Source organism: Anguilla anguilla, chromosome 18 (assembly GCF_013347855.1).
Source record: "Anguilla anguilla isolate fAngAng1 chromosome 18, fAngAng1.pri, whole genome shotgun sequence".
Classification (NCBI taxonomy): Eukaryota; Metazoa; Chordata; class Actinopteri; order Anguilliformes; family Anguillidae; genus Anguilla; species Anguilla anguilla.
Window position 1 is genome coordinate 12,857,634 of NC_049218.1, and position 24,898 is coordinate 12,882,531.

Genomic DNA, 24,898 nt, shown 5'->3' on the forward strand with positions numbered 1-24,898 from the left:
TACTGAATGTGCAAAACTGCAGATACCCCACAGAGGAACTCGTTACTACATTGCTCAGTCATTGCTCAGAGCTCTAGTACACAGTTTCTTTCTTTCTTTGTTCTTGATTCAAGGAAATGTATCATCGATTGGCACAAAAACAAATGAAAGCAAAGCCTACAGACAAAAACAAAACAATACGACCTTGAGCTGAGCAGCACACGTACGCGTACAAAAATACACACACACACACACACACACACCTACACACACACACCCACAGGCATGCACACACACACACACACACACACACCTACACACACATACCCACAGGCATTCACACACACACACACACACACACACACACACAGGCATGCACACAGACACACAGACACAGACACACACACACACAAATACATACACATACACATACACACACACACCCAAAGGCATGCACACAGACACACACACACCTACACCTACACCCACACACACAAACACATACACATACACACACACACCCACAGGCATGCACACACACACACACACACACCCACAGACATGCACACACACACACACACACACACACACACACATACACATACACACACACACACCCAAAGGCATGCACAGACACACACACACCTACACCCACACACACAAACACATACACATACACACACACACACACCCACAGGCATGCACACAGACACACACACAGGCTTTATCAGAGGCCTGCTGTTCTCTCAGGGTGTTGGCGATAAGTGGGCCCCTGCCCAGCACATGGTCCCCTTTGCTGTGTCACCCCGGGTCAGACACTTTCCACTGTGCACAGCAGACCTCCTGGCCTGCCCCAGTTACTCAAAACAATAGCTGGTTGCTGGGCAACCACACAACATCAGCTGATGCGCACCCCACGCTGCCCTGCACCACAGAACAAGGGGTCCTTTGGCACCAATACCCAGACTACATCCATAGGAAAAGGGGAAGGAGAAAATTACCCAAAACGCACCAGGCTGCAGTCAGGATCACTCATACTGAAGGGAACCTAAAAGATAGCAGTTCAGTGCTTGGACACTGAAATCTTCTTAGCTTAATGATTCTGTTGAAATGGCTGTAGTTTTTTGTTTGGAGATAAACCTGAAATCACTGCTTTAGCATTTGAAGCTGGAATAACTGCATTTTATTATACAGGTATGAAATAACATTAAGATTTCAGAAATGCAAAGTCATTCAGGACCACAATTAAGTCAACCCAAGATCTAAATGGAATTCAGGTGTTCAAATTTTGTGGTAAAAGGCCTTGTAGGCAAATCATGACATATACCGACTGGTATATTTATTTTTAATTTGTAATTGATTAAAACTCAACTGTTATTGATCAAATACAAATCATATTTTAAAATACTGTTTATGGAAAAACAAGACTGACGGAACAATCAATAAAAGTTTAAAACATTTAAAACGGCACAACAATAATGCCAAAAAACATATGAACAGTGATTAACTTCAAGCAGAGATTGAGAGGAAAATATGTGCAAGTTTGCATAAACAGCATCCCTGAGAGTGCGTGCACGTGTGCATGTGTGTATGCGAGCTGTGCATGACTGAGGCAGTGTGTGTGTGTGTGTGTGTGTGTATGCTTTTCTCTGAGACGTGCAGGACTGAGGAGGTGTGTGTGTGAGTGTGTGTGTGTGTGTGTATGCCTCTTTGGTATAATTGCTCCTACTGACTCCTGTTTTGTACACTGTTCCCTTCATTACTGGTAGGCTGGAGGGGCTTTTAATGACCCTGAAGAAGAGGAGGAATGAGGAAGGATGGATTGAGAATGTATTCATTCTCCCCTGTGAGTGTGCCCAAGGAAACAGCCGCACCTTCCTCTGCCACACGGGCACTCCCTACCTCACGACTGAGCTGATTTCAGAAGAGGTCTACGAAACGAAATATCTGACTACTCGGTGGTGACAAATGTAGGAGACCTGACTGTGAGTCCAGAAGGATGCGCGTTAAACCCTACAGCTGCCGCTGAGCTTTGGTAAACACCCAGCCCAACAAACGTGTGTAAAAAGAGAGCTGCTTCAGACACCCTCCATGAGGTCATTCAATTTGCATATAACTATGGTAACAAGGCGCAGGATGTCCAGATAGGAAGTAAATGCAGTTGTGGGCGTGTCCTCGGGTTGCTGTGATGCGTGGTGTGTGACAGGTGACGTTCACAGGCCTCTGGAGATGGAGAGGCGCGGCTTGTTCGGCTGCCCCCACTCACAGTTCCCGTGGTATGACGGTGAACGGCCTGATGGGACAGCTGGCCTCCAGCTCCAGGGCGGTGAGGAAGCAGTCGGGCGCTTGGCTGCTGCCCTGGCTCTGCAGCGCCTCCCCCAGGCCGCTCCACACCTCGTGCGCCGTGCTCTGGGCCTGGACCGCGTCCCGCAGCACCTTCTCCCCTAAACTCACCCTCCCCATCCGCACCAGCAGCTTTCCCTGCGTGGGACAGGCCAGGGTGAGGGGGAAGAGAGAGGGGGACAGAGCAGAGAGGAGAGATATAGATGCATGGAGAGTTAGCGTGAGATGGAAAACGAGGGTAAAGATAGGAGGAGAAGAAAGGAAGGAGCAAAGGGATGAGAAGGAGTGGGGGAGGAGAAAGGGTGAGTGAGGGATGCAGTGAAAGTTCAGGTTGGAGTGAAGGAAAATAGTACCAGAGAGAGGGAGGGGTGGAATAAGAATGGCCAAGAGAATGGAGAGAAGTGCAGGGTGATGGAGGGAAGGATGAAAGTGGGGAGAACAGACAGAAAGGATGATGGGAGACAGAGAGGAGCAGGGGGAAGAGAAAGAGGTGCATAACGTTTCATTACAATCGTAACAGACTATATGCAACCCATAGTGAGAACACAAAAAGGCCATATACCAGTCTCCTGGGGCAAACCTGATCCTGACCTCCCCCCCTCCCCCTAGGTCAGGAGGGATACTACATTGTGCAAAGAACACAAATTGTGTTCCAAATCACAGAGCTGCTCTTCAGAACACACACAGCTGCTTTGTTTCAGAAGTTCTGGGGAAGTGTCCGAGACGGGACAGAGAGTGTTTGAGACAGCAGAAGCCCCCCCCCCCCCCCACTATTAAACTGAACCGATGACACACAGAGGCAGCAGGCAGTCAGACTGGCAGGCTGTGGCCCTTTGAGAACACGTCTCACTCAGGGGCTGAACTGCGGGCCTACACTGGGAAACGCAGCCAAAGCATAGTGCGAATAATCAGAGAGAGAGAGACAGGCTCCCAGGGTCATCTGAGAGGCCTCTGTTTTCACACCATTCTCCAGCCCCCTCCTCTGGGCCAGACAGCTGTCTGTATGAGGGGTGGGGGGCAGGGCGGGGAGGGGGGGAGGCAGCCCAGCTGCCTGACTATAGAGATAAACACGTAAAACAATTCCGCTAACATACAGAGCATGCGCGTGTGCAGTAGGGCTGTCAAACGATGGTTCGACATTTGAATGCTATTTCAATTGAACAAAAACATTTGAGCGTGAAACTTAACATTTGAATATGAAAGGGAAAAAATGCATCTTGTCTTTATTGCAGCTGTTTTCCTTTCAACGTTTCAACGTTGTAAACCAAAAATAAATGTCGCAGTATAGCGCCTCCTCTATTGAAAATGGAAGTCGCTGGGTCATACGACAAGGCACTTTAATTTCATTCCCGGTTCCTTGGTATGATCAGAATGCATCTTTTATTGCGCTGGGAATTCAGTGAATAAAAAGACATTGGTACTGGCCACTTTGCAAGTGGACTACCTGGTGTTTTGGGGAAATACATGTAACCTGACACTGGCATTCAATATTTAACCAAAAGGTCCAAAAAAAGTATTTTTCAGCCCGAAAATTGGCCAAATCCTGGCACGCAATTCAACATTTAAAATAGTGATACACTACATGGCCAAAAGTATGTGGACACCAGATATCAAACATAACATCCAATATTATGTGCATTAATATGGAGTTGGTCCACCCTTTGCTGCTGTAACAACATACATGCAGACAACAAACACCACCATACAATAGCACTTCTACCCGCCTTTCATCAAATTGCAATCGCTCAGTAACAAACTCACACGCACACGAGAACACACAGGAAAATACGCACGTACTCAAAAATGCAATATACGTAAACACACACACACACGTGCGCGCATAGATACATACACACACACACACACCTACACTCACACACATATACACACACACACATACGTGCATGCATAGATACATACACACACACACCTACACTCACACACATATACACACACACACACACACGTGCGTGCATAGATACATACACACACACACCTACACTCACACACATATACACACACACACACACGTGCGTGCATAGATACATACACACACACACACCTACACTCACACACACACACACACGTGCGCGCATAGATACATACGCGCACACACACACACACAGATTCCATTAATTGGGCTAAGACTGAGTGCTGTCTGAAGCACTGAGGCCATTTTGAGACAGGATTGTTCCTTCTCTCTTCCTGCCTCTGTTCTTCTTCCAAACATTTATTTTCTCTGTTTTTCACCCTGTCACTTGCCTTCCACCTCTCATTCCCTCATTTTATCTCTCTTTGTTCTCTCTCTTTCATCCCCAGCCATTATCTGTTTCTCTCAGTACTTCTCTGCTCTTTCGGCACAGTACGTGTTTATGTGTGGAATTGAAGGATAGAAGAAGGAAACACTCTTTGAGGAAAGATTCATTACCTCAAGGCTAACACAATATACAGGGTGTTCTCTGTGAAGAGAAATGGTGTTTTAATAGGCGGCAAGCACAAGTATCTGATCTGTGCGTGTGTGTGTGTGTGTGTATGTGTGTGTGTGTGTGTGTTTGTGTTTGTGTTTGTGTATGAGTGAGTGCATGTTTGTGTGAGTGTGCTGTTTGTGTAACAGGCAAATCACAGTCATGCCAAAAAAGCGCAAGATACTTCAGCTAAATAAAAAGACTGAGGTATGAGCATATTATAGAGCACAATTGTAGTTTCTACCTGCTGAAGATTCAGGCAGCATTTTAAAGGTCAAAAGCAGTTTTTCATTTTTGGACTTTCAGGATATAAAGAGCAAATATTTCTCCTGAAACATTTTCTTTAGTCATGTGGCTGGGGGTGGGGGCATGTTTCCTCTGGTGAGGGGGATAGGTGTGTGAGTTATTTGGTTGGTCTGGGAGGGAGAAAAGTAAGAGAACAAACAGAGCGCACTGCGGCTGTCAATCACAGGACTATGCTGCATCAATGCAGGGAAGTGCAGGGCTCTCAGCCAGCGTGTCTGCCGATGACACAGCACCAGGCCAGACTGTCCACTGTTCCTACCCAGCATTCACTGTGTTTTACGCTTCAGTCCTTCGCTTGGATCTGGATCTGGATACGGGATCTGTGTGTGCATGTCTGTGTGCGTGCTTGCATGTGTGGGTGTGTGTGCGTACGTGCGTGTATGTCTATGCATGTGTACTTATGTATGTGTAGGTGTGTGTGAGGGTGTGTGCTTGTTTGTGTGTGTGAGTGTGTGCGTGTGTGTGTGTGCACGTGTTTGTGTATGTGTGTGTGTGTGTGTGTGTACGAGTATGGAGTGAGTGCCCATCTCCCCCACATAGTGACTGCAGGGAGAACAGATGGTTTCTGCTGAGCCAGTTCCCCACGCTTTCACACCTAGTTCGTGTACCACAGGTGCCGGAATCAAAGTGTTAAAATTCCCCATTTCCTACGAGGAGAATGCATTTCAGATGAGCGCATGAGAATCCAATTCAAAAACAAAAGCTGGGGCAGTCGAAGCTTCCAGCACTAAACAAACACGAGCATCGGCAGTGTGCGTCGGGCTGCCTGCCGTGTGACAGTGTGCAAAACGGGAGGACGTCAGTTCTATGCTCGTTCTGGTCTGGATGATTACAGGGTCTTAACTGAACATTTACATTACATTACATTACATTTATTTAGCAGACGCTTTTATCCAAAGCGACATTCAAAAGTGAATATCAAGGTCACTGGAACAACTACAAAACGCAGGTTTGATAAGGTACAATACTCTTTTCGTATATTCACTCACAGCCAAGAACACAGTCCAGTTCACGCAGTGAACACAGACTCACAGAGCTGAGCAACTGAGAGGGGAGTGAGGAGGCCAGCAGCAGCCAATGAGCTGCTTACAGGAGGCTGCAGGTCCACAGGGGTTGCCGGTTTGAAGGAGTCAATGTTCCTTCTTCAGGGCACCCACAACTAGCAACTAGGTGTAACCGTTTCAAGAGCTCTTTTATCCTGACTCTCTAAATGCCTTTAAATGCCACAACAGCATAGAGAAAAACAGAGTGAGTGGGTCAAATAGACCAGCAGGCTGGTCGCAGCAAATAAAACATATTGTACACATTCCCCCCTGCATGTTTTGTTGTTGTTGTTGTTGTTGTTGTTGTTTATTTGCTGTTCGTGTGTCCATGTTGTGCACCAACATTTGTGGATTTGCACTAAATGCAAAAATAATCTCCCTGAGGTGATGATAAATAATAGAGCTGAAAATGAATGTCAATTCATAATCAAATTCATTATAAATGCATTGTTTGCTACACCTGTTACAAGCAACAGTGCTCACATCCCATAAAAGAGTCCAGGCTAAGTGTCTGTTGCCCGCAAAAGCACTCTGCAGATACATAAATATCTTTACGAGCGAGACATCAGGAACAATGTGTTTGCAACATAAACAACTAATTGAATTTTATTTCAATCATGCATTAACATTCTATTTTATTTAGTGTGGACTACATGTTGTGTGTACACATTAATTTCATATTTAATATGTGAGAGTGTGAAAAAAATGTGGTCTGAATATACTTCAAAAACATAATGTTCGGGTCTGATTTTGTAAACATATGCAAACGTCATGCCAATAATGCATTTAGAATTGGATTGAATTACACTGTGAGAGAGAGAAAAGGAGGCAGAAAGATAGAGACAGAGAGAAAGAAAGGGAGGAGTGGAAGAGAGAGAGGGAGGGAGGAGTGGCAGAGAGAGAGAGGGAGAGAGGGAGGCGTGTCAGAGAGAGAGAGAGAGAGAGAGAGAGAGAGAGAGAGGAGGAGTGACAGAGAGAGAGAGAGAGAGAGAGAGATAGAGGAGGAGTGGCAGAGAGAGAGAGTGAGCAGCACAGGCTCACAGCCAGTGGTGCCCGCAGATAAATGCCAGCCTGGCCCTCAGCCCCATAATTCCATTAGGCACAGATCTGAGCCCTGATTGGATCAGTAACAATTACCTGCGCTCAGCCAAACCAGCACGCCCATCAGAGTCTGCCACCATAACCTTTCCCCCACTGGTGCCACAGGCCCCCTGGGGTCTGTGATGGCGCTTACAGGTGAGTGCTGTACGTAAAGGACATGCAAATACATGCACATATACACACACACACGTGCATGCACGCATACGTGTGCACATACAGATGCACACGTGCACAAACCCGAGCACCTACACAAGCATGCACAAACACACCCGCACAAACATACACACACACACGCAGGCATGCACGCACACACGCACGCATGCACGCATGCACACAAGCATGCATGCACTTATTAGAGCTGTTATAGCTGACAGATGGACCAAGGCCCGTGAGCACATGTCAGTGATCACTGGCTGCAGCTGTGCAGAGAGGCCGTCCTTCACCTGGCCTTTATCTCTGGGTGGGGTCTGGTAGCCATGACGATCAGACCCACGCACAAACCCCAGAAATGTACCGCGCGCTCAGGCTCCGCGTGCCTCCGTGGGGTCTGGACCCACAGGGCGCGGCTCGTCGAGTGACGGCAGATATTATAACCGCCACCGGGGAGGGTAACACCACACTGAGAAGCACCCCCAGCTGAATCAGGCCTGGGGGAGCTCTATTAACCAGGGGGTGCAGCGATGAGGGAAAAAGAGTGACAGACAGATGGGCTGCCAGGAGGTTTACTGTTCTCAGCCACGTGCGCATCAGCCCGTCTGTCAGCCGGGCCAGGCCACGGGAGGGAGGGTCACACAAAGGGTGACCCCCCCCAAACCACGGGGGGTGAACTAGCCCGATCTGGCAACCCTCACAGTGACAGCGAGGCCCTGCGTCCCCTTTGAGTTTAATCACTGAATTTAATTAGTGAGTCAGAGCTCTGCTGCATCTTCAGAGGAGAGGGGAAAACAGGCGCGACATTAAGGATCTGGGCTTCATTTCAGCTCTGCTGTATGACCATTACAGCCAGCAAGAGCAGAAAGAGCGCTCATGTGCTCCCATAGTACAAATACAGCGACACACACTATCGAATATACACATACTGCACACACACACAAACCAACATACACACACACACACACACACACACAATGATGTCCAGTTATGAAGCCAGCCACAGTTGGGTCACTGCAACTCCTGCACCTCACTCAGCCATTTATAACGTGATACGGTTCAGCTTCGGGCTGCGGCTGGCTAATGGAACAGCACACCTCGGGTTTAAGAGCGTTTCCCACACACAGAAAGAGGTACTGAGTCTCACACCCAACCAACCTTGATTACCTTAAAGATAAAAAACAGCCCGGAACACCACAAATGTTGCTGCTTTTAGCTGTTTTTTTTACATGGTACATAGATCTGCAGATTAGTAAGACAGGGCATGCATTCACAAGAGCACGCATAAGGCTCAGCTTCCAGACTGGAGTCTGCTGTCCAGCACAGAGCCTGTAATGTGAGGCTTCAAAGGAGAATACACTCTCACAAAACACATAACATGTTATTTTTTAACACACCTCCATGTCTAGTTAAGAGCACCACCTTTTGTGTCACTTTCAACATAGTCTGTGTGGAAAAAGTCCCTGTTTGTAACGCATAAAGTGTGTATTTGCAACACAAAATAGTAACTTTTGCACAAAATGCATTGAAAGTAACACACAGGTAGTAACACAAAAGTTTAAAAACATTAAGACACCAGTCTTAATGACTGTCACTGCCACACACAGAGACTGGCTAGGAATGGATGAGGAGAGCCACCAAGTGCTGTTACTGGGAAACGCAATTCCAGTTCTTTTACCCTGCCACCCCAGCCGCCATCGTTGCTACACGTGCTGTCTCACCATTACCTTTCCCTCTGTCACTTCTGTTAGTGTGTAATTTACGTGAGAGAGAGAGTATGGGTGAGTGTGTGAGAGAGAGAGAGGGCATGGGTGACTGTGAGAGAGAGAGAGAGAGAGAGAGGGTATGGGTGAGTGTGAGAGAGAGAGAGTATGGGTGAGCGTGAGAGAGAGAGAGGGCATGGGTGAGTGTGATAGAGAGAGAGAGAGAGAGAGAGAGAGTATGGGTGAGTGTGAGAGAGAGAGAGAGTATGGGTGAGTGTGAGAGAGAGAGAGGGTAGGGGTGAGCGTGTGCGTAGGTGGGCATACCGTCTGCGCTTGCGTGCGCATGGCAGTGCGTGTCGGTGTGGAACGGGGCCATGTGCTTCTAGGTCAATGTGTCTGCTGCATGCCAAGCAAATAACAGGTGTGATGCCACCCCCAACCCCCTGCCCCCCCCCCCCCCCCCCCCTTCCCGCAGAACCCGTGTCCTGGTCCCAGCTGCCCAGCTTGGCCCCCGGTGTGAGGGCGTGCTTCAAGGGGCACACATGCCACTCGACATGGACAATCATGACGTGAGAGCAGGAGATCACATGACACCCCCCCCCACGCACCCACATCTGGCCCAAGGGGAGAGGAGTGTTTTTTCTGGAGGTCACAATCCACCCTGCCGTGGACCCAAAGATCTGGTATCTGTTTTTTTTTTTTGTTGTTGTTTTTGTTTTTTGCACAATGGACATTCGCCTTGTAATTTGCATATTCTGAATATGATTGAATTGCATATGATTGAATTACGTTTTAATGCATTTGACCTCTGTTAGAAGTGTGTGTGTGCATGGGTATGTGTGTGTGTATGTTTGTGGGGGGGTGGGGGGGGGGGGGGGTCATGTGACATGCTCCACAGTGTGATAAGCCCTGGAGGGATCATTTTCTCTTCAGTGGAGTCAGCACTAATCAAATTATCTCTAATGCCTGCTTTCTCCCTTTACTTTTTCTCTCAGTATTTTCTCTATGCATTTGATATCTCTCTCACTCTTTCTGCCCCCCTCTCTCTTTCTGCCTCTCTTCAGTGTGTTCACATCAGCCCTTCGCATAAATTTTTCAGGAGAGCCCTCTCCTCTTAACATCACTCCCTGTAAACAAATAGTCACGACGGCACCTCCATAAAAGCTGCCATACTTCTGGGAAGTACCAGAGCTGTGTGAGAGAGAGACAGAGAGAAAGAGAGAGACAGAGACAGAGAGAGAGAGAGAGAGCGAGAGATAGAGAAGAGAGGAGAAAGAGAGAGAGAGAAACTCAGGGAGAAAAGAACAGCTTACATATGAGGTGCCTGGGGGGTGGGTGCATGTGTCAGACTTTAATTGGTGGAGGTCTCAGCTACAGTACATGAAAAAGATTACAAACATCCAGGCGGCCAGCTTTGCATTCTGACAGAGCTGCAGAATGTCAGGAACATTCTGTCAGTGAGAAGTCTTACATATCATCCATTCACAGTGCTCTCAATTCGGTTGTGTTTTTCAATTAACAATTAAACCGTTGTTCATGCTAATAATTATGTTTGGCCTGAATCTTGTGGTTGCACTATTTCTGTAATCTAGATTGCTGTACTTTTTTACTTTTACTAATTTGTTCTTTGTGCCCACAACCTGGGCATGTTGACAATTTAAATTTAACACTGATTTAATGTATTAACTTTGTTCATGCGCCTTTATTCCACTTCAAGCTCAAAGCCTGGGCAGTTACCAAGGTGATTTTAGCTCAGTGTCCTTGGAATGCATTTCACTGAAGGCTGTCATCATTTACAGCTGGAAATGTGACACTAAAGGAAAGACCTACCATGACTCAAGGGGGAACTACCTGCCATTGGGAGAGCACTTTTTAGACCAGAGAAGAGGAGCTCCTGCATCACCAGCTCTAAATAGTTTTGTTGTGTACTGTGACTGTCCCTCTCTACCTTACTTTATCTATGCACTTACACACACTCACACACACAATATTTCCCTGTTCACCCTCTCTCTGTCTCTCATGTCAATGCACACACATACACTGACTAAGACACACACACAAAAGCCTATCCTACAGCTACCCTCTTCCTGTATTACACAGAATATTTCCCCGAAACCCCTTTACTGTATCTCTCCTTCGCTCACACTGCTCTTTCTCCCTCTCTATGTAACATCTCCCATCCCCCTCTATCGATGTAGTTTCCCTCAGCGCCCCCCCCCCCTCCATCCACCGCGCAAACTGTCGCTTTCTCAGCTCCCTCTATCCTCCCCTCTCTCGGGTTCTTCAAGGCCTCGCTCAATAGAATTCATTTTCCTGGTTGCTAAGCAATCCCAGAAAGCTCAGGGAAAAAAAAGGACTTGAGTGTTATAAATAATGTATTTGCATTATCTAATCAGCGGAAAATGTTTCCTGGCCTGCAGCCACCCGTATCGACACAGAAAGCGAAAGAGAGATCAAGAGAAAGAGAGAGAGAGAGCGAGCGAGAGAGGGAGGTAGAAGGCAAGGCAGCACAAGAGGCAGAGCAAAGACTCGGAGCGAAGGAACAATGGGTGAGCGAAACAGTGGAAGAGAGAAGAAGCAAACGGCATCTGCGTCAGGAATGAATCTGGTTGATAGCACGGGGTTTTGAGTGTGTGGGGTTCAGGCCCCTGGGAAATATAAGGGTTTCTGAGGCAACAACGCAGGGGCTCTCATCTCACCTAGGGATGTGCTGCCTGTTATTGAAATGGCTTATTTACTGTGATATTATAAACTGTTTATACATCATATGATTACAGGGAATGTATACGGCAAGATGCCTTGCCATACACTACAGGATGCTTGCAATAGGAGAGGCAGAGGTGCTCCTACCAGCGAACAACGAAGTCGTCATTAACTGAGCTGGCCTGCAATTTTCAGGCCTAACACGTCCCACTTCGTCACCTTGAAATGCTTTATTTTCACGTTCAGTCAGTTAAGCTTCCACGTCACAATAGGCGGCGCTTAAATGCGTAGTTTCAGTAACGGTGGCGGCCCCGCGGAAAACAAACGGAAAGAGAGAAAGCACGCCGCCGCCTCTGAACCGCGACTGAAGGCGAAGGCACAAGAAAAAAGAAAAAAGAAAAAAAAAAAAAGAAACAAAATGTGCGCCCTGGACTTAGCCCTGCATAAATCTGGGTCTGCTTGCGTTCCCGCTCCCGGTTGCCCCGGGCGCAACTAACGGCGACGAGCCGTGCACCTGGGAGGAGCCTGCGGGTGTGATGACGTGAGTCATTTCTTGGAAATGAAACAAAATAGTGTGACAATCACGTGCTAATGTACGGCATATCAACAACAGACAAATAGAAACACGTTGAATAATCCTGAAGTGGCTGCAGACCGTAGAGCTTATCTGAAAGTAATGAGAGGAGTTTTCTAGAGATGAAGTTATGCAAGCAGTGAGTCACTACAGAGGGATGTAGGTTCACAATAAGACTAATCTACAGCACATCTCACTGTGGCAGTGCCCTTCACTACGTGCACGCACACACACACACACACACACACACACACACACACACACGCACACACACACACACACACACACACGCACACACACGTGCCCGCATGCAGGCGCAAACACACACCCACGGCCACACTCGCCTCACGATATCTCCGTAAGACTAATCGCAGTGAGGAGTGGGGGCACTGTCAGGCACGCTCAAACACGCTTATGCTCTCTAAGACAACTAATGCCGTTAATCGCCATATTATCATTCCTCCATTATCCCTGTGATGACATTCCTTCTCCTCCAGCTGGCTCGCGGCCCTGGGAGGGGCCTCCACTGAACCTGCGTTACCATTGGTTCCACACCCAGGATTGTCCAAGTGTCAAACTGGACTCTGCACCAATCGAACAATAGAAAGGCTCAACTACAATAAAAAAGTGACAGCTGACTGAGAACCAAAGCCAGATTATAATATCCGTTGCTTTTTTTTGACATTAAATGGATGAAGATTTCATCTGCAGTGAAGTGCTATTGCGGAGCTTTTTTTAAATGTCATTTTTCCAAACAGGTGTCAGCTAATGACAGTGCCTTAGATACAGACTGGTGCTAAGGGAGGATATGATAACGAGGCTCTGGAGAAGAATGACATGGGACAGGCACTGGAATTGTTTGTCACAGACACGTACGCGCACGCGCACAGATTCATGCGCACATGTGTACACACATGCATGTGGACATACACACAAAACACACAGATAGAAAGGCCGAGGGAAACCAGAGTGATTGGAGGACACAGGCAATCGATGGCAAACTGCAAGATAAACAGGAGATTCAATCATTTCCTGGTTTGTACATAACTAGGTGCACTAGTTTGAAAGACGTAAACTGACTACTAGTGTTATTTCCCAAAAAGGAAACTCAAAGATTGAGCAAGGAACTATTTTTTTGACTCGCTGCTTTTAACAACGTAATTAGCGTATTCCCATGCCGATAAAGCTCAACTTGAATTTGAATTTGAATTTGAAAGAACGAGAGAGTGCGAGAGAGCCAATAGCTTTTTTCTGGGCAAAGAGCCACTCTGTCCACAATATTAATCAATCAAAGTGAGAAATCAGAGGAAATCTGATGCAGGCTGTGCTCAGAACAGTTAATCCCATTTTAATTCGATGCCCCTTAAGAAAACACAAAAACACTCACAACAAAACAAGAAAATAACCCCCCGGAGCTCAGCTTCGCTAATTTGCAGGGCCAGAACCTGATCCAAAAATATCCCCCCCAGCTGGCCCGCAGCGATGAGTCAACCTCTCCTCCGGCAATACCCCACGAGGGCCCTGAGCGCGCCCTGTCAGGAATTAGACTGCATTAACGAGCCCCGCCCGCCAGCAGGGCCCCGTCTGCGCCCCGCTCCGCGGCTCAAACGCAGCGCATCCGCGGCTAGGGAGCCCGGCCGGACCATCCGCTCCACGCCTAACGCCTCGCACGCGTGTGTGTGTGTGTGTGTGTGTGTGTGTGTGTGTGTGCGTGTGTGTGTGTGTGTTTGTGTGTGTGTGCGTGCGTGTGTGTGTGTGTGTGTGCGTGTGTGTGTGTGTGTGCGTGTCTGCAGAGAGGGGGGTAGGGGGCAGAAGGCGTTAATTGATTCAGCTGAGACGTAGAGCAAAAAAACTACGGGTGACCAATGAGAGGTTAGGCGTGGCCATACAGACGCAGGCGATGCCGAAAAGATCACTCATCTATACCCTTTCACTGGGCACAGACTCCTGCACTCCACTTGGGGTTTCCAGCACCTCAATTCTTCTTTTTCTATGAATGCTGAAAAAGCAGGAAATTATAGGATCTGGAAATTAGGAGAACAACATCTGAGGCGCTAGGAAATCGAGAGCCATTTGCCACCACCATTATCTCCTAGTGCATTGTGTCGAGGCATCTAGCCTGTCAGATAACCAGGAAAAGTGAGACATTTCCTCCTCTTTTTGCTTCCACTTGGATATTAGTTTGACCCCATATAAAATAAAACCTTTTTTTCATAGGCCAGGCTGCAGGTAAAAGTGAAACACTCATTCAGCTCTATCCCTGCTATTTCTCTTTCGCGGGGTTTGTGTCTGAGGCCTGTCAAAGTCAATGTGTGATCGCCCCTCCCTCTGCACTGGTTAAGGAGGAACTCCAAAATGGCTGCCATTCCTCACCCAGGTGGGTGCAACACGCTTTGTGTGCTGACATTCATTCTTACCATAATTGCAACCTCCGAGTGTTAGTACAAAGCTATGTTAGAACAATTACAGTTACAGTCAGTCTTAATTGACCCAAGATACTGCCCCAATATAGGCAAGCGCAGTGCACACCGAGGACAATTTCGAAAATCACTGCTTTAAAGAACTATGATATCACAAAAAACTATACAAAGGCAATCCAATAATAATAATAATAATAATAATGCCCTGACCAATAGCCCGGCCATCACAGCTGCAGCCCGTGACTCTGAAAGCAGGCCCACACATGCAGAGCAGCACAATCACTCTCATTCAATCACTCAGCACAAATGTACAGCCGCCCCACCACAGCCGCCGGGGGGGTTCATCAATGTCCCGGATCCCTGACCACCGCCCCCGCCTGTCCTTCCGCGCCCTGGTCACTCGGTAACCTGGGTGCGTGGTGGAGATGGTGAGTGGAATCTATCCAGCTGTTCCAAAAGAATCTTACAACGGGGAAGAAGGACATGTTTTGGGACATGGTGCTTAGTGCTTCATGAAGGATTTACGTTTATGTTTTTAAGTTCATGTTTCTCTGAGCATTTCAAACCTGACCCAGTCCAGCACCAGACACATAGATTGTTATTACCCTTTATTAATATCCTGACTATGCTACCCCGGACAAGCCCCCTTCATGTTTTAGTCAGATACATCCTGCTTCACCCATTGAAGGGATACAGGTTTCTTTCCCTGATCTGCCCGTCCAACTGCTATCTCTCTTTTTCTTCATTGCCTCAGCCAGCTCTCCATTTCATCCCCTCCTTCTCCATATCTTGCTTCTAAATTGATCCACACCTCCGTCCTCATCCTGGCTCTCACTGCTGGCACGCCAGACACAGACTAACATTACAAAATGTTTCACCACCTACACACACCCCCCCGCCCCCTCCCAATTAATTCATGAACCATTAGAGGCTTCTATTTAAATTTATTTTGTTTGTCCAGGCACAAACGTCATCATAAAATGGAAATCGCACATGCCGTGTGCAAATACCGATGTGGTCACAGCCAAAATGTTCTCACTGCCCAAAAGAATAGAGAGCAAATACAGAGCACAGGCCCAGTGGAGACACGTGGTTTGGCTGTAACCTGATAAGATTATCTCCCTCCACTGGCCAGATGAATGGGGTACACAGAGGGAGGCCTGTTCAGACATATATAACTGCAGGCTTCTTATTAATCTTAATCATTTGAAGGCCCTGACTTACACTGTGCTCTCTCTCTCACTCTGTCTCTCTGACTTTTGGCTCCCAGTGTTTTATCTAATAAACAAGACAAGTGTAATAATGAATAAAACTGCATATACAGTGTAGTCTGCTTCCTTCATGCTTCCTGCAGTGTAAAGTAATATACACCCCCCCCCACCAGCCCCATGGCACCAGACACCAGAAACTCAGATTATCACAATAGCTAAAACAATCAGCCTCGTACAATCCTGATTCCGTAGTCGTTTCATCTCTATTCAGCACTTAACCAGCCAATTAAAGCAGCCAATTAAAGCAGCCAATTACACAGGTAAGAACGTTAACTTGGAAAATTCTGCTTTTGAAGAGGAAAAAAACGACTGATGCTTGCATTTCCTTGCAAGTGAAGTCTTTGAACGTTCATGTTCTGTGTTGTCATGGTTTCCATGCACTAGGAGAGAGCCTTCCTGGCATACTGATGCAGCGTGAAGCAGGCAGACAGAGGCTGAGAGCGGGGCTAAAGCTGTGCACGTACTGCAGAGGAGTCAGGAGGCAGTGTTTGCAGAGAGAGGTGCCCCTGGAGGAAAGGCACATGAAAGGGGTGGGGGGGGGGGGGGGGGTGTTGGGGGGGGGAGGGCCGACCGGCTGAAAGTAGAGTCCACTGCTCGTAATGAGCCCGATCACACAGGAAGACGAGAGGAAGCGGCCCGATCACACAGGAAGACGTGAGGAAGCGCTACAGCGCTGTGGCACTCCAGAGATCAAACCGCCGCTCCACCCCTTACACACAAGCACACCTGTGGGAGTAAGTTTGGTTCCGTGTGTGTGGGAGTACGTGTTTGATTCCTTTGTAAGCACGGTCCTCTGGAACCAGGACTAGACACTACTTTGACCATAAATTAGCACATTGCTGTCACAAGGTGTGTCATATTTACTGACCACAGGAAGTGGTGTAATTGCTCAGCGGTTACCAATGAAGCCCATTTCCAGCGTAATCAACCTTTCATATTAATTTCCCCGCAAATACGATGGCTAGATTTGTCCTCAAGAACACCATGTACAGACAAAATCTTTCCAGCATATTAACTCAGAAATGTTAACAAAACAATGATTCAAGCGGACCACTGACCAGATAAAGACCCACATTCCACACAATCAAAAGTTTATATTGGCACCTTTAATAGTGTCAGAAGAGTGCTATTCTTTCTCATGAATCAGTTTCCTACATTTACCACCTTTCGAACAAAATCAGAAATATTAACAGTCTGCACACCCACAAAGCTAGTATTAAATTCCCTAGTACTAAAAAAGTTAGTAAATACTAATGTTTCTGAACTCTCACTGAACTGGGAAACAGAAGATGCTTTGTCCTTCCTCTATCTCATAATGGCCTTTATCTTCAGACAAAGGGCTCTCATAAGGACACTGGGAGCCAGGGCATGCCTGTCCAAAGACATCTTTCTGCTTTCTGGCCTTCTCTCTAATAGAACGAAATCTTCTTCCTGCACCAGCAGTTCATTTCAATTTAAAATGTGTCCCTGGCTTGAACTGAAGAGACCACAGAGAGAAAACAAAAGACAAACAGACAAATGCAAACTAGAAACAAATCCCTCTGCAGCAAACCCTGGAGCTGTCAAAGATGAGCTGTGTTTCTGCTGAAAAAGCAATATGAGCAACAGGCCCCTTGCTAAATCAAACAGGACACAGAACTATTATTCACACACACACACACACACACACACACGCACACGCACACGCACACGCACACGCACACGCACACGCACACGCACACGCACACACACACACACACAAACACACACACACGCACACGCACACGCACATGCACACCACACACACACACCACACACACACGCAGAAGAACACAGACACACACGCTCAGCCACAAAAAAATCTCATAATAAAAATGCTGATGAAGGCTATTGTCGTCCTAACCCTCAAGCAACCCTGCTGATTGGTCAAAGAGAGGAAATCGCCCTCCTCCTGGTGACAAGAAATTGCAGCGTTCATCCGAAAAACTTCCACCATGGCGTCTCTACTCACACATACACACAATATATCTTCCTCTCTCTCTGGCCTTTCCTCCCTCCCTCCCTCCCTCCTGAAAACACCCTGGACAGGACACTGGTGGCTGGCCTTGTTCTGGTTAGCTGGCTCTTCCATTTCCCATATACAGGAAAGCCCTGACAGGTCATTGTGCGCTGTAACAAATGCATGAGGTCTCTCCGGTTTCTATGGTCACTGCGTACAGAAACTCATTCATACGCCTTTAATGCAATATCCATGGAGACAGAGACTCCGGACAGTCTGAAATGCTGGCTGCCAACAGAATGGCCCTCCACAGCTCATCACCGTAATGGCAGAAAAGGTCAGGAGTGAGTGGCCATTAAACTAAGAGAAAAACAAGGACCTGTGTGTGTGTTTATGGGTGTGCTGTGTGTGCGTGTGTTTGTGTGTGTAGATTTCTGCGTGCATGTGTGTGTGTATATGTATTTGTGTGTGTGTGTGTGTGTGTTTGTCCGTGTGTGTGTGCAATTGTGTGTGTGTGTGTGTGTGTATGCATTTGTGTGTACATATGTGTGCGTGTATGCGTGTGTACGCGTGTGTATTTTTGTGTGTGTGTGTGTGCGTGTGTATATGTGTGTGTGTGTATATGTGTACGCGTGTGTGTGCGCTCACTCACCAGGTGCAGCAGGATGCGGTATCCTCCGGGATGGATGGTCAGAGCCTCGTCGTAAAGGGTCTTGGCCTCGGCCTCCAGCCCACGCATCTCGGCCAGCTGGCCCCTCAGCAGCAGCACAGAGTGAGAGGCTGGGAACAGCGCCCCCGCCTCCTGGGCACAGAACTGCGCCTCCTTCACTCTCCCCTCCTCCATGAAGAGCTCCCCTAGTGGGGAGGACACACACGCACACACACACACACAAAGAGGGACAGACAGAAAAAGAGATAGGGACACTTCACTGACTGCAAACATAGCCTTCATTCTGTAGGGGGAACCTGTATTCAAAAGCAATAAAGAAGCCTATCTTTTACAAGTCAAATTAACCCAGCAAAGTGTGTGTATGTGTCATAAGCCCTAACACAGAAAGAGAAGCTCAGCAAACCCTTCTTCAAAGAAAACTTTTAAAAATGAAATCATGCACAGGGGAAGGCCTAAGGGAACATCTGGAAGTTTACACCCGCATAAAAAAACTGCACATGATTCATTACGGAATTCCTGTGAAATATTGCAGTTTTATAAAGACGTGGATCTGCTCATGTGCGGAGAGGATCTCTGGCACTTTGGGTATTGTAGTTTTATAAAGCTGTGGATCTGCTGCTGTGCGGAGAGGATCTCTGGCACTTTGGGTATTGTAGTTTTATAAAGACGTGGATCTGCTCCTGTGCGGAGAGGATCTCTGGTACTTTGGGGGCGGGGTTTCTCAGAGCGAGAGCGCTGTTGCCTGGCATTGCCTCATCCGTTCGCCTCGCTCAAATCGGACACACCGACCGGCGCCGTGCCGCTCTGAGCCACCAAATCTCATTACCCATCATCCCTCAGCAACCCCAGCACAGCAACCGGCGTGGCAACTCGCACAGCGAGCGGAGAGACAAGCTCCGGCCGGGGCGGGCCCCTGCAGTCCGCGCCGAGGCAGTGTGTGGACAGGCAGATCTGTACCGTACGCGCCACAGCACGCTAAACATCCTGCCCATGGAGGCAGCTGCTGATCCACACTGCGCAGCACATTCCACACCCTTTACATCCCAGCCAGCTAGCTGCAGCCCGCAGCACATTTCACGCAGCTCAGCCGCGCAGTCTTCATCCCGCATGTGACGCCGCACAAACGTCGCACCGCATTTTCCGAATGACAGATTCTGCACTTCAGAAATTCCTCCGTATGCATTTTTGGCTGGACCGCAACAGCGGGGTCAGCCCTACAAACACGAATGTCTGCGATTGAGTGACTGAGTGATCAAGTTACACCATTGGTCGGCCGAGTTATGAAGTTACACCATTGGTCGGCCGAGTTATGAAGTTACACCATTGGTCGGCCGGATCACGTGTGTTAGGTCCAGTCATATACTAGGTTTTGACCTGGTCTTGTTTTCTTTTGTTTTGTTTCCATCTGCTGCATGGCTTTGGCTAATATTTCAGAAGTCTGGATTCATTCAACAATCGTCCTTAACTTTGACACGGGATTAAATATAAGCGCTAGTCTCTTTTCGGTTCACAAAACTTAGTTTGGCAGCATAATTTTGGTTATTAAAAATGAACATTTGAATTTATTCATAAATAAAAATTGAGGGCAAATGTTTAAATTGAACACTGTCCCCCAAACCAGCAAAATTGCCACTGTCCAGCTGCTGGGTCCAGTTTTAATTGGGGCTGAATTGTCCACAGGAAGGCTGGGGCCAGGGGGAATGAATTAGAGGTGACACAGTGTGAGCTTCCTGTACAGCAGCCTCTTCAGACTGTAACAGAGTGAGAGGGGGGCATGTTCCTCGACACCCATTTTCGGAAAGACCAAAGAAGGACATCCTCCCACTGTCACGTGTTAAATGTCACGTGGATGTCACGAGTGTGTTCTGTTCTTGCATCTGGCAACATGAACTTACCACTTAAGCACCTCAGCTCATGACCAAATAGCTAAAAGGTTTGTACAAGGTCCAAAAAGTAGCTGAGGTGAGAATGGTGACTTTGTTATAACCACGCACACACACACACACACACGCACACACACACACACACAAACAGACACACACACAAAATGTGACAAGTGTAATTCTGTTCCTGGGTAATAACTGCACACTTGGCTAAATAAGGGCATCGCGTGCTGCACTTGAAACTCAAGAAAGCATGACTATGATGGCGAAATGGACACGCCCCTAAGCACACTGACTGGCCAATGGTAGGCTGAGCTGGAAGAAGGCTGTCTCTGGGCAGCACTGGGCACAGTAGTGACTGACAGACTCCTTCATTATCAGCCACTTTGGCAGTTGGTTGTGTGCGACATTCAAATGGAGATCATTGTCTTGTATGTTAGTCTACCTTGCCAGAGGGGCAGAAAATAGAGGTAAAAAGTAAATACGTTGTTCTAAGATGTATGCAAATGAGACATATTACATTATATACTTTTTAAAAACATATTCAGAACTTTCTCTTTACACAGTCAGCTTTTCGTGTCCACTTCCATAATCCTCCGCATAATTACTGTACTGTACTTTATTTAGCTCTTTCTTACACGACATTTAATCAGATTCCTGAGGCAAATTGACCATACCAATCTGTAAATCAGCTGGTCCTGAAGAATATTTTTTTGTGAGGAAACCTGTACTTAACTGAATAGGGTTCGCTCTGCTCTACACTGCTTTGTTTATGTGCAAATCTCCCTGGGGCAGGAAGTGACCCATCCATAACAGGAAGTAGCCAATCACAGTGGAATGTTGAAAACAGTTCTAGGGGGCTGGAGAGCTCTGGGAAAAGGGTGAAGGGGTAGGAGAGTGGGAAAGGGGGAATGGGGCGAGGGATTAAAAAGGCAGAAATATCTACTTGAACCAAAGCTTCTACACAACTCAACAACACCCTCATGTCCCCATGGTGATGATGAATAGTTCAGATGCTTCGAGGAAGGAGCTACTATTTCAGAGCAGATTATTCAAAGGGCCTGATGACAAGGTAGGATTCATGTTCCCACTCACGCCACCCCCACACCCTCCCCCCCCATCAGCACACTCGCACGCACGCACACACACACACACCTATCCCGCTGATCGCTATAGGCATGGGCAAGGACAAGCCGTCTCCTCAGCAGCTGAAGGCAGATGTGTCAGGAACATGGAGAGGGGGGTCGGGATGGAGAAGGCACTGCACACTAGATTCACTAAAATACTGATACTGTGGATTCTGGGAGGTATGCAAAGTCATGCATGAATTGATCCAGTGCTTTTAAGTTTTAGAATATACAAGGATACATGCACGTGTATGTAAACGCACACACACACACACACATTATTTACTTTTGCACCTGTGTACCTGTGTTTTCCCTGCTGAATGTATGTGGACAGAGCGAGCTGTGCGAAACTGAGCTCTTCAGTGAGACACATGGAGGTGGCAGGAGGAGCACTGTGGACATCGAAGCCACATCACATCCACTGCCACTCTGCTAGAGCCCAGTGCTAATCTGCCAGTATTCACAGCATCTCACCCCCTCTCTCTGTCTAGCCCATACCCTAACACACACAGACCACAGCCCTCTCCCTCTCAGTTTATATCTCTCTAACTCTCTCTGTCTAGCCCATACCCTAACACACACAGACCACAGCCCTCTCCCTCTCAGTTTATATCTCTCTAACTCTCTCTGTCTAGCCCATACCCTAACACACACAGACCACAGCCCTCTCCCTCTCAGTTTATATCTCTCTAACTCTCTCTGTCTAGCCCATACCCTAACACACACAGACCACAGCCCTCTCCCTCTCAGTTCATATCTCTAACTCTCTCTGTCTAGCCCATACCCTAACACACACAGACCACAGCCCTCTCCCTCTCAGTTCATATCTCTAACTCTCTCTGTCTAGCCCATACCCTAACACACACAGACCACAGCCCTCTCCCTATCGGTGTCTATCTCTCTAACTCTCTCTGTCTAGCCCATACCTTAACACACACAGGCACATACCCTAACACACACAGACCACAGCCCTCTCCCTCTCAGTTTATATCTCTCTAACTCTCTCTGTCTAGCCCATACCCTAACACACACAGACCACAGCCCTCTCCCTCTCCGTTTATATCTCTCTAACTCTCTCTGTCTAGCCCATACCCTAACACACACAGACCACAGCCCTCTCCCTCTCAGTTTATATCTCTCTAACTCTCTCTGTCTAGCCCATACCCTAACACACACAGACCACAGCCCTCTCCCTCTCAGTTCATATCTCTAACTCTCTCTGTCTAGCCCATACCCTAACACACACAGACCACAGCCCTCTCCCTATCGGTGTCTATCTCTCTAACTCTCTCTGTCTAGCCCATACCTTAACACACACAGGCACATACCCTAACACACACAGACCACAGCCCTCTCCCTCTCAGTTTATATCTCTCTAACTCTCTCTGTCTAGCCCATACCCTAACACACACAGACCACAGCCCTCTCCCTCTCAGTTCATATCTCTAACTCTCTCTGTCTAGCCCATACCTTAACACACACAGGCACATACCCTAACACACACAGACCACAGCCCTCTCCCTATCGGTGTCTATCTCTCTAACTCTATCTGTCTAGCCCATACCCTAACACACACAGACCACAGCCCTCTCCCTATCGGTGTCTATCTCTCTCTCTCTGTTCTATTTCCACTCTCATTTGTGTGCACAAACATACACTCACACACACACACACACATGCACACACACGCAAACACAGATAAACACACACACACGCACACACACACACTCACGCACACACTCACACACATGCGCGCACACACACACACACACACACACAAACACACAGATACATGCACTCTTTTTTCTCTCTGGGAAGTGCTAATAAATGTACTGCACTGTCTCACTTTCTCTTACACACACACACAAACACACAAACACACACACACTCCGTCTCTTTCTCTCTCTCACCTCCGCTGCTGACCGTGCAGTCCCAGTTAGTCACTGAACGTGATAATAACAACGCAGACAGCCTCTCAACTGTGCTCTCAGGTGAGTCACCTCTGCCACGGCTGAGGATCAACAACAACACATCGCTCCCCTTCCACCGCTGATGCAGCCAGATGGAAAAAACAACACCTGTCACCCTCCGCTGAGCTACTCATTGCTGTTTGGCCGTGGGTCAGCTGGATGAAATCAACAACATTAACACGTCAACTGGGGAGGTGCCCACTTAGTCACTGACATTCATCGCTAGTAATCAAACACTGATGCTGACGCGTACACTACTTTTATCATGTGAAGTGCCATCTTTATAGAGGCAGCCAGCCAGCCAGCCAGAACGGGACCCATAACCCACACTACATTTTCCTTCACAGTGACAGGACAAAATTGCTCACACCAGTGTCACTTAACTTGTCACTTACATCCACTCCTACTATAACAGCAAATAAATATTTTTCAATTGGTAGGTTCGGAAAATACAGGCCACAGCCTACCCTGTTAAATCCGACGTATTGAGTACTCTTATTTAGTTATTAAGAACTATAATTTTTGTGTCTGAAGCTTTGATTGGCTGACAAACAAAGATGAGGTGGGCTGTGAGTGGTCCTTTACCTGCTTGCAGCCAGATGTGCTCCAGTGTTGCCCAGATGTGGGCGGGGCCTTGTCTGTGGGCGGAGCTGATGGCCGACACCTCTGACATGGCCTGCTCCAGGCGGGAAGCCGCAATAGAGGCGGCACTCTGGGACCCTGAACCGAAACAGGGAGGAACAGAGGAGGTCAGTGCAAAATATCTTACACACACACACACATACAAACACACTACACACATACACGCACTCACACACTATACACAAGCACACACACTATACACACATACAGTACACACTATATACTCAGACACAAAAACACACTGCACACACATACAAATTCATACATGCATACACACACTCATGGGAAAGTTATTAAATTTAATTTAACAAATTTTACAATGCACATTCAATTCTAAGAGATATGTGGGTCTGGTGAGAAATAGACTCATGTAGGGGTCAGGGTACAGAGGGTATAGGGTAGGGCAAAAAAAAAAAAAAAGCTTCTAGGTTCAGAATTAAGCGAAAAAATATACTAGATATCAAATGTTCTTTAAGCATCGGAGAGAGTGAACGGGGCACAGGACACAGCCAGCCTGAAAGTGTCCAAACGGGACAGGTGACGCAGCAGTATGGCTACAGCCCTAGCCCG

General features: G+C 47.5%; 1 protein-coding gene across 1 annotated transcript in view; it reads right to left on the bottom strand.

Moving 5' to 3' along the window:
- Window positions 1-1,139: 1,139 nt before the first annotated feature.
- ttc7a (tetratricopeptide repeat domain 7A) overlaps window positions 1,140-24,898 on the bottom strand; it is a 67,687-nt gene continuing 43,928 nt past the window's right edge. The window contains exons 18-20 of the mRNA XM_035400404.1: window positions 24,272-24,406; window positions 18,689-18,891; window positions 1,140-2,460 (exon numbers count right to left, since the gene is read on the bottom strand). Coding sequence (XP_035256295.1) covers window positions 2,242-2,460; window positions 18,689-18,891; window positions 24,272-24,406 — 557 coding nt within the window. The 3' untranslated portion in view covers window positions 1,140-2,241. The remainder of the gene's footprint in view (window positions 2,461-18,688; window positions 18,892-24,271; window positions 24,407-24,898) is intronic.